The sequence below is a fragment of the Eublepharis macularius genome, chromosome 5, assembly GCF_028583425.1.
Source record: "Eublepharis macularius isolate TG4126 chromosome 5, MPM_Emac_v1.0, whole genome shotgun sequence".
Lineage (NCBI taxonomy): Eukaryota > Metazoa > Chordata > Lepidosauria > Squamata > Eublepharidae > Eublepharis > Eublepharis macularius.
Window position 1 is genome coordinate 146944269 of NC_072794.1, and position 11126 is coordinate 146955394.

The 11126-nt window shown below is 51.5% G+C and overlaps 1 protein-coding gene across 2 annotated transcripts in view; it reads right to left on the reverse strand.

The window, feature by feature from the left end:
* PREX1 (phosphatidylinositol-3,4,5-trisphosphate dependent Rac exchange factor 1) overlaps positions 1 to 3484 on the reverse strand; it is a 301144-nt gene extending 297660 nt beyond the window's left edge. For both annotated transcript variants that reach the window (XM_054981047.1, XM_054981046.1), the window contains exon 1: positions 3150 to 3484. In XM_054981047.1, coding sequence (XP_054837022.1) covers positions 3150 to 3314 — 165 coding nt within the window. In that variant the 5' untranslated portion in view covers positions 3315 to 3484. The remainder of the gene's footprint in view (positions 1 to 3149) is intronic.
* Between the last annotated feature and the right edge of the window lie 7642 nt (positions 3485 to 11126).

An 11126-nucleotide genomic window follows, 5' to 3' on the forward strand; every position in this document is an offset into this window, starting at 1 on the left:
AGAAACGCTGAAACAGAAGATAAGCAATTCTAGAGCTGACATAGGAACACATTTAAAGCAACAGATAGTACAAAAGGCAACAGAGTGGTAAAGTCTATGGATGAAGTCTATAGTCCCTAACTCATTAGCGGAGCATCTGAGACCCCTCCCTACAATACAAAAGCCTTTTTGAATAATTTGGTTTTGTATCGTTTGCAGAAAGCTTGGAGAGTGGGGGCTCTCCAAATACAAATACAGAGATGAACCATTGCTGAAACAAAACAGAAGTAATGACATGATATATTAAACTAGCAACAGAGCCCGTTGTGTGGAAAAATATAACGGGCTCTAGAAAACTGATTTGGCAGGCCCCTGCTACAGGGGCCTTGGGAGGGCTGGCCACCATGCTGGGCCTCTCTGCCACTTCTTCAGCCACTGCGGGGCCTTGGGAATAATTCAGTTTTGCATAGTTTGCAGAAAGCCAAAAGAGTAGGAGCTTTCCTGACCTCTTCAGGCAGGCCATTCCATAAGGTGAAGGCCAATACAGAGAATGTGTGTATGAGCAGCTGTTGATTTTGCCCATCTGCAGGGTGGTATCTGCAGAAAGTCCTGTTCAGATGACTGAAGCTGCTATGGCAGAGCACAGGAAGAGAACTGGGCTTCTAGGAATAGCAAATTCCATTTTATTTATTTATAGTCCGCCTTTCTCATTGAGACTCAAGGTGGATTACACAGTGTGAGATTAGTACAGTCAATATCAAGAACAATTCCATAAACAATGCTGTAAGGTAAACAGATACAAGTTCACAAAGGCATAGCATTAGTAGGAATCCAATACAACATAGTGATGAGGTCTATGGCTCCTAACTCATTTGCGGATCATCTTGAGATCCCCTCCCTACAATATACAACAATACAATTTTAAAGAACTAGTTTCTATCTCTGCTGATTGTCAAGAGAAGATGGGAACATATAGGACCAGTTTGAAAGATGACCACTACCTGCCTCAGAAATACAGAGAACAGGGTCCACCTTAAAAGGTGGGCTGGACAGTATGGGAGGAGACAGTCCTTCAAGTACCCTAGCACCAAGCTGGATAGCGCCTTAAAGGTAGACACCATGGATAAGGAGCCTATGTACACAGAAATGCATAATACAGCAGCAGATGCATAACCAACGGCACAGGAGGCAAGACGTTCAGATTGGCAAGACGGCAAGGCATGCCTCCGCATCATACCTCCCATTACATCCAGGGCAGGTTAATGGTGCAAACGAATCCCTAGGCAACGCTGGCAGAAAAGCTCTGGAAAAGGTGGCTGGATTGGGCAGAGGGGACCCGGTCAGAGACAGCTTGGCTTGCACTTCTTTCGGGGGATATGGGCATCCAGCCATTTGACCTTGTTACTAGGGAAATACTAGCTTCATTTGAAAAACAAGAGCAAAATAATGCAGATAGGCACTCTGCAAAATGTATTCTGAATTATTCAGACTTCTGTAGTGCATAATACAGAAACACACTCCGGCAATTTGATTCCTAGAGGCGGTCTTGCATTTATAGAGCATATGATGTTGGCACAGGACAGACATGATGAATTCACAGAAGGGCTATGCCAATCCAAGCTCTCTGTGCCACTAACAAAGACTCTCTAGAAAACGAGCACAATTGCGGATGTTTGCAGGCAATGCTCAAAACTAACTGTCCCTTCTCACACTTTTAGAACACTGTGAGAAATGAATTAGCCACAAAGCGGTTGTGTGCAAAATTGCACACAGAAATGCGGTGGGATGCTGATGTAAAGTACAGGGGCGGGGGGGGGGGGGGAGTTGCCAGATTCTTTTTTTTACTTTTTGGTTTGCCTGAGGATACTCATTGTGCCCACACCAAAACACCCTCCAAACAAGCCTGCACCTAACTTGACAACGATGAAGCAAAACAAAACGGAACAGAACAAAAAAACACAACAACCTCAAGCAGCAGTTTCCAGCTGAGCTGCAAGTAACAGAAATTAACTTTCTCAAACAGCCACAAGTTAAAAGCAAAAGGATCTCCAAGCATTAAAACGCACTTGTGGAGAAATCAGGAAGGGCACAAAGCATTACACACATATGTTCTGCTAGACATCGTTTGAGGGGCAGGAATCAAAAGCAACTTTAAAAAAAATAAGGCAAACAAATCTTAAAACGGGGAACATTCCAATTGCTTTGCCCTTAAAACAAGCCCTACCAACAGAACAACGTTACTGTTGTTTGCAAAGAGCTCCCTCTTACGCCGACTCCACTACCTGACGAACAACCTCAGGAACAAGCAACTGCATACCCATCTTGAGAGGGGTGATTTAAACACCATGCCCAGCATCAGCCACCGGGTTTGCGTTTCCAACGTGGGCTAAACAGCTATCCCTCCAAAGCGAAGAAATGCTGTTGCCGCTTGAGGTAAGAAGACCACCTCTGGAGACCTCCTGAAAGCAGAGCGCCTCCCCCAGAGTCAACATGAAGATGAAGGAAACCCACACAATGGATGTTGCACCCTGCTGCGTTGACATCCCACCCTGGAAATCCTTCACTCTGCTTTCCCCAATGCAGACAGGCCGGGCCGTGTCTTCTGGTCAAGTCAGGCCCAACTGTGTTGCCCACCCCGGGCCTGAGTGCGCTGTGCCACCTGAAGCCCGGATCTTCGGCAAGACACTCTATGCAAGAGCAGAACAGCCTCGCCTTAGCAATCGACCCTCTCTAAGCCGTGGCATTTCACCGACCCCCCGTGCAGTCCTTGTCCCCGGGGCCGCCCACCGGGGGCTTCGGTTCTACAGGTGATGATGCCTTTCGACCAGGCGGCGCCGGCCACAAACTCCGAACTCCGTCGGTGGCCGCGCTTCCCAAACGCACAGGGGAAGAAGGGGATCGATCCCTGTTCACGTAGGGACGAGACCCCTTTCCAATCCTGCGGCCAAATGACGAGCTTCAGCGAGGGGCCAGCCCCCCACCCTGGCCGCACCAACACAAATCCCCCGGGAGGGTCCCCCTTCGCAAGACCCTCCGAGCAAGACCCTGGCGGCAGGGATCGCCCGCTTTGGGTCGACGCGCCGCAGCCGCAGGAGCCCCCCGGCGCCCCCATTCCCACGCCCCCTCCCCGCTTCGCTCCCCTCGCCCGAGCCGCGCCTGACCCAACTCACCGACTGCAAGAAGCGCAGGGTGCCCACGTAGTCCCGCTCGGTGCCCAGGATCTCGTTGAGGACGCAGAGGCGGAGGCGCAGCTGCCGGTCGGTATCCTTGGCCAGCTCCGCGGGAGCCGCGCCGGGGCCGGGGGCCGAGGCGGGCGCCGCCGCCGGCGCTTCCATGGCGAGGGGCTGCCTCTCGCTCCCGCACTGGCCGCCGCCGCCTCAGGCGCCCTCCATCCCCGAGCGCGCAGCGAAGAGCGGACGGGCTGCCCGGGCCACCTAGCAGCTCCCAGCGCCCGCCGGATGCGCGCCGCGGGACATGCTGAGACGAGCGGAGCACAGCTGAGCGCGGCGCGGACGGCACTGAACGCAGCCCGAGCGAGGGAAGCCCCAGCGCCGAGCGAGGCAGGCAGAGAGGGAGGGAGGCAGGGCGGCCGGGGGCGTGGCGAGGAGCAGCCGCGGAGGGCTGAGGCCGGGCGAGGGCGGCCCTGGGAGGCGGGGCGCGGTGGCGGGACGAGCCCCGGGGCTGGAGCCGGGAGGGAAGCCCGAGGCTGAGACAAAGGGGCGGCGGGAAGCCTCCCGGGAGCGGTGCGGAGCGGCGGGCGCCCGGGGCTCGCTGGTTTGCAGGAGTCCCGGCTGGGAACTGGCGAGCCGCCCCGGGGCCGCCTCGGCTCTTGCGACGGGAGGCTGCCGCGCTGGGTGCGCCGCAACCCTCTGGGGAGCTGCAGCCGGTCACGCGAGCGTGCGTTGCAAAGGCGCTTTTGTCTGGCTGGCGCGCGTTGCAGAGAACGGAGCGGGTCTCTCGGCGGCGGCGCGCAGGGTGCGGGCCGCGTTCGAGGGGGGATTCATCAGGTGGAAGCGGTTCTAGGAGGCTTCTCGAGGAAGGGTTTGGTTTCCCGCTGTTCAGAACTTACTTGCTGCTTACCAGGTGCAGAAGAGTTCCTTGATCATGACCGCTGCTCCGACTCTGGAAACCTCGCACCCTGGAAATCTAGTTGGTCTTTAAGGTGCTGCTGGACCCTAATCTTGTTCTTCTGTTGCACAGCTACCCACCTGAAACTTTTGGTTTTGTAAATCATGACAGCTGCAACTACCTCATGAACCTGCTTTGTATTGGTCTATCGACTCAGCATTTGTTGTTGTTTCATGCTCTGGCTGGCAGCAGCCCTCCAGGGGGTCAGCAGAGGCCTTCCACATCACCCACAACCTTATCTTTTCTTTGGCTGGAAATGAATGGGATAGAACCTGAGACCTTCTGCCCCCCTTCACTAGCAGCACGGCTTGTTTCCTTTCATCGCCAGGCCCAACTTATCTGAAGTCTCCCCCCTCCCCAGCAGGAGGTAGCGTAATTCCTTAGCCATGGCTGAGCTAGATGACAGGAGCTACCCAGGTCCACTTAATACCTATGACATTTGAACACGATTGCCTCCCATGGAAATATATTGCCATTGATATTTCGCTGGCTGTCCCCTTTCTCTCTTTATATACGTATCTAGCTATTCTATACCACTGGGCACTACCAGTTGGTCTAGATATGCTCCAACTGCACGTTTCTGCAGTGTTTAATATGCTCATGCCAAATTACTTACGTTTTGTTTCTGCAGTGTTTCATACCTGCATTAAGATCTATGCTTGCTTCAAATTTCTGCAGTCTCTACCCTATTGTAACATTTGTAGACTGTACCAGCCATTGATCATATTGACTTACACTATGTAATCCACCTTGAGCCTCAGCAAGAAAGGTAGTCTATAAATTACATTAATAAATAAAATATTCTACCAGTTTCTATCTGGTTGAATATTAGTGTCCAAGACAGCTCAACACACTGTAAACAAAATATGCAGTTAAAAATGTTAAAATTCCCTCTTTCCTCTTCCATCTCTATTATTATTGTTGTTAGCATCATCATAACTGGTGAAATTGGCACATCCAAGAGAAAGCCCCCGCTTTGTCAGGCTTGTTTGTTTCATTTTAGGTAGGTGAGTGCCTTTGGTTGGAGAAAAGGTGCTCATCTGTGAAACTGACAGAGCTTTTCTCCACCATATCAATTTCTATCCAGTCCAGGGACAGAGATGGGTGAGGGAAACTAGCAGGCTGAAGCCAAAAGTCTTTCTTTCAAACAAGTCAGCTTCCCCAAAGACCGAAAGGGAAGGAGGGGGGAGAGAAGGGAGTCCTGCCTGTTAATAGTGATGAAGGAAACATTTCTGCAGAGGGAAAAAAGAATCAAATGTGAAAAGGCCTTTTCCTATGGAAAAATGGGCGGTGCGCTAAAAAGACACTTCAGACAAAACACATCCTTTCACAGAGTAACATAAAATCACAGGAAGGTGGAATGCTATTGTAAATGCAGTTTCCTGCATGGCTCTCAATAGATCTAAACACCTGATATGAGACCATTGAAAACTGCATTTCTGACTTTCACACACGCATGCCAAGAGTAGGAGAGAAGCTCAGAAGCATTCTAGGTGGCACGTGTGAAATCTGTCTAAATCCCATTCTGTCATCTCTGTTGATAATGCAGTACGGAAGGCAGGGCAGATGTTTTTAGGTATAGGTTCAAACTGACACATCTTTTTAAAATTCATTTTATGTACACAAGAAATTGAAAACATTTAATGACGTTAAGAAACATCCGAAGGAGTGGAGTGGGTGCACTGAGGGCACCACTCTCACAAAACATATTTGTCTCATTGCTGAAGAACTTGTAGGGTAATTCTGTGGAGAATCACTCCAGTCTAAGCCTATTACTTTCAGTTAGCTTAGAGCAGAACTACAAGTGACAAAAGGCACAGATTGGACACTTGTCAGCTTCCCTCAAGTTTTGATGGGAAATGTAGGCAGCTTGGCGGAATGTTGGACAAGTGACAGTTGAAAAGGCGATTGGACAGCAGTCAGAGAGTGAAGCTGCGAGACCAGGATGCCTACATTTCCCATCAAAACTTGAGGGAAGCTGACAAGTGTCCAATCTGTGCCTTTTGTCACTTGTAGTTCTGCTCTCAGACAGAAGTAACTCTGCCAAGGACTGCACAGTTAGATGTACAAGATTCAAGTCCAGCAGCACTTTAAAAGCCAACAAGATTTCTAGGGTATAAGCTTTTGAGAGTCCAAGCTCCCTTCATCAGATACAAAGCTGGACATCTTACTGGTCTTTAAAGGTGCTGCTGGACTCGAATCTTGTTCTCCATCTGAAACGGTTAGTTGTGTTTCAGGCCTTCTTTCCTGAGTTCTTACAGTGCAATTCTAAGCAAAGTTACTCCAGTCTAAGCCCATTGATTTCAATGGGCTTAAACTGGAGTAACTCTGTTTAGGATTGTACTGTTGGTCTGTATCTGCATTACAAGCATGTCCATGGAATGCAAGAACAGGGCCTATCTTTTCACAATGGAAAATCCACCTCTGCAGTTCAAGGCAGGGAGCCAGCAGCAGGTCGGGCAGGATGCACGGCGTCCGCTGGTCCTCCAATGGCATTTGATATCTGCATCAACTAGCAGGGGACCAGAAGAGCCTGAAGCGCCTTGCTGGCTTGTGTTATTGGGATCAGATGTGTTGGACATGAAATAGCACTTTCTAGAGGCTGAGCCCCCAAAATTAGAGCCATATGAACATTTGTATGGAGTTTCCAAAAGCTGGTGCCTGCATAAAGAAACCAGATACAACCATGTGCACGTCCAGGTACAGCTCCTCCAGGTGGATTGCTCATTTCTCCATTGCTTAGGAGCCAAAGACAGAATCAGAACACCGGATCTCCGCCTTTTTAAAAAACAACCTCACCATCCTTCCTGACTTTCCTCTTTCTTTGACCCGAAGTGCTCCCAGCTAACTTGACCATTGTTGCCAAGTAGGCCCCCTCCCCTGCTTTGAGGCCTGCCATGAACTGTGTTAAAGTTTCCTGCATTACTGTTTCACTGCTGCACAAAGACTGCTTAGCACGTGTGTGTCCTAATACACGTGTCAGTTTCCTGCCTGCGTGTCAATTACCCTGCTGCTGTAATATTTCCCCCTCCCTCTTTTGTCCCCTCTTCCTGAGGTGTCACTTATCACAATCTGATTACTAAAGTGGCCCATCCAAGCCATTCAGTAGCCCATTAGACCCTTTGTTTTAAACTGTGAGAACCACCAAGTACAGCACCAGCCCCAGGGTACGTTTTGGGGTATTTAAGCTGGTCTCTCAGACCACTCGGTGCTCAGGCCATTCCCTATCCAGACCTCCTTGCTGTCCGTCTGTGGTCCCAGTGCTGGCATTGGGCCACCCTCGCTGCTGCGTCTCTGCTTCGCTCCAGGATAAGTGAGTATTCCCCCTATCATCGTTGGGAACCAGCTAATGCGAACGTCTCTGTATTTCCTACTCTGTATTTCTTAGACCTTGTATGTTCCTTGTATGATTGTGCAAGCTAGGCTTACGCTACACTCAATACACGTGTTTGGACCTTACTCCTTGTCTGCCTCTTTTTCACTAGAGTGTCTGGGATCGGGACCTCCGTAAACATAGGTTATGATCCGCGCTTAATTTTAAAGTTACAGACTGCTACAGCTAATTCCCCATTATAATAAAGAGCAGTTCTGGTAACAGTTTACTGGTGGAGAATATGCGGGCATAACCCAGTTCGTGTGAATACACGTGAGTCGACACGCGTGTCTTCAGCGAACTGACTTAGAGGAAAATTTTCCAGACCTCAGTGTAAAGAGCGCAATTTAGCTCAGGGAATTAAAAGTGTGAGTGTGTGTGGCTCTAGTGAGCATTTCTATCTTGTGGGTTGGCTTTTTCCCCATTTCCTCCTTCAGCCAGCTTTGGACTACTTGCCTTTTGTGGTGCACCGCGAGGCCCTCCAGCCGTTATAACCGGTGTACTGTGGGTGAGGACCTCTGAACTGGTGAAGTTCCTGGCCACCTTCCGGGCCGCCTAAACGCGTCTATGTGGGTGGGATCCCAGAAGTAGGCTCTATAGATATATATATACATCCTGAAGAAGCACATATAAAATTCTTTTCCGCCCCCCCCCCCGTCTCTCCTAAGCCCGTCCAAACCCCGTTCCTGCCAGCACTTAGGCTTCAATCCCCGCTCCGGAGGAAACGTGAAGGGATTGTTAGTCCGTTTGGTTGTTCAGTCAGTTTAGCTTTGGGAATCTGAAGCCAGGTTCCTGAAGCCCCGCGGCAGCCGGCCGCACCGTGCTTAAGAGTTTTAAGATAGACTCTTGGGCGCCTTTCCGCTTGCGAGTTTTTAAGTCAGACTCGTGGGCGCACCTCGCTTGGGAGTCAGTGGGACTCTTGGGCACATTTTCGCTTGAGAGTTGGTAGAACTCTTGAGCGCTTTTTCCGCTTGGGAGTACCGTGGTTTTACTCCTGAGCACTTTTGCTTGGGGACGTGCAGAGGCAGTCCTTGAGCGCTTTTAGTCTTTTGGTCGAGGCTTGGAGACAGTTTAACCGTTTGTCTCTGAGCACGAGGCCTGGGGACACTTTTGAGTATAGTTCTTGGGCAGAGAGCTTGAGAGCATTTGCAGCTTCTGAGCAGAGGCTTGGGAGCATTTCTGGTTGCCTGAGCAGAGGCTTGGGAGACCCCTTAATTGCAGCTTCTAAGCAGAGGCTTGGGAGCACTTCAGTTTCCGAGCAGAGGCTTGGAGACACTTTTTGGTTTCCGAGTATAGGCTTGGGAGACCCCTGAGCTTTGGCTTCTGAGCAGAGGCTTGGAAGCACTGAGCGTTTTTGGTTCTTGGGCTTAGAGAGCTTGAGAGCACCCTCTGAGCCAGTAAACTTTTCCTGGTCCCGTGGCTTGTAGGCAAGCTTGAAACGGGAATAGGAATTTTCCTTCTCCCCCGGTGGAGAAGAGCCGAGTGTAGAACCCTTAAAAATACCCTTGTGAACCTAAAAGTAGAACCTTAAAACCCCCTGGTAAAAACCCTTGAGGACCTGAGGGAAGGATAAACCTCCCAAAAGGGACATAGAGAGGAAGAAGTTGTTAAAACCCGTGAGCAGCTTTAATCGCCCCACCCCTGGTGTCGCTGATCCACTCTTTAACCTCCCCCGAGATCAGCCGTAAACTAAAAAAGAAAAATGTACCGGGCAGCCCCCACCGTGCCCCGCCTGGAGAAGTGGCTAGTTAAGAAGGGAGATTGCCCTTGGGAAGCCGGTTCCTTCAAGGGACCCGACCCACTCCAGATAGTTAGAAGCGCCTTCCAGGACTTCTGTGACAAGGAGAAACCTAGGTCTAGCAAAAAGGACAGATATGGAGCCTGGGCACTTTTCACCGCCCTACAGGACAGTGTGTCCCTAATTAGCAAGTTGCAAACAGCACAGGAGGAGTTAGAGGAGAGGTCCAAACGAGAACAGGACGCCTTGCGCCTAGAAATCCAGACTCTCAGGACCAAGCTAACCGAACAGGAGAAAGAACATGAGGAAAAGGCAGTTGAGTGGCGCGCCGAACGCGTCAATTTCATACTAGAAAAGCAAGGATTAACTACCGCCCTCCAGGACGCCCAGCACAAGGCTGAAGCGGCCACCGCTCGTGCCGATATGGCTGAGCACGCATTAACTGAGGGACAAGAGGAGATTACTAAGCTCACCCATGCCGCCCGGTTCATGGCGGACCACAACCAGTCTAAAACCGCAGCCGCGGACCATTCCGCTTGTAAGAGGGAGCTAGAGGCCCTGAAGCGACACTTGGGGATGCAACAGGCCGTAATTTCCGCCGTGCACCCCTCAGCCCTCTTGGCCCTCCCCGAAGGTAGTACCGACAGTTGGTCACCCCCTTCGTCCCAGCCCGAGGAAGCTCCACAGCCCCTCCATCCAATAGCTACTAAAGAAATTGTAACCACAGACGATGATGGCAGGAAGACAGACCGAATAGTTAAGGAGACCCGCAATTGGAGGCCCGATGAGCTCCAAGCCATAGCGGATCGAATGGGACCCCTGAACCGAGACTCAGCTATACAATGGTTTGCTCACGTGACCATGTCCCAGCCCTCCGCCAGTGGCTCCGATGTAGCTCAGCTGGCTCGCCATTGTGCCAGCCCCGAAATAGTCACCTCTCTCAACGCATATATTTCTAACCGGAGACTAGCCACTCGCAGTCAGTACGGTGCCATGAAAGAGTTGTGCGCCTTCCTGTGGCCCACCAAGAGTTTAAAAGCCCTGTATATTGCAGAGTCTCAAAAACCCGGAGAGGATCCAGAGGCATATTTAGCCAGGAAACAGCTCCTAGCCGAACTAGCAGACGAGGTGGATTTAGACTTGAGCGACATGCCGGACTTCGACGACTTAGAATTTAGGAGGGCAGTCATAGATGGACTCAACAGCACCACCCGCCTGGCCCTAGCAGGAGTAGAGCCCGGGAGCATTACATGGGGAGAGCTGGAATCCCGCATCAGGAGCATTGCTGGCCTGTTGCGAGAGACCGGCGCCATCCGCCATGTGAAGTCCCCGGCCTCTCGTAGAAAGGAGAGCGAGCCGATAAGTGCAGTCACCTATGCCAATCATGGCCCCCACTCTCAATACCGACCGCAGGGACGCAGCCCGTACCCGGAGGCAAGGGGAGGGATCCTGAGGGGAAGGAGCAGTAGCTTTAACCGGGGAAGAGGACCAAGGGACTACCGCCCGGGAGTTTCCTTTGCGCCCACCCCGAGTTACAGTTCCTCCTCCCAGCAGGGACCCCACGAGCCCCGATTACAGGAGGCGCCCCTAGCCCCTTCTCACTCGCGAGCATCACACCCGTACAATCATCAGGTCTACCCGCCTCCAGATCAGTCTAACGCTTGGGGAGCATCGCAGGGCGACCACGAGGGCTACCGGGACCGCGGCAGCACGCCCCAGTCCAGGGACTCCCTCCGTTGGGAACTGTGGATGCGCCTCAAAAACATTGGAGCGAACATGGAGCTATTCGATGGGAAGCCCACGTCCGTTCTAATGAAGGCGATCATGGAGTGGGAAGACCAGCAACAGCCCCCAGTACCTCCGTCAGCGCCCCCCTTACCGCCAGACCCTCCCTTCTCGAGTCCCCCG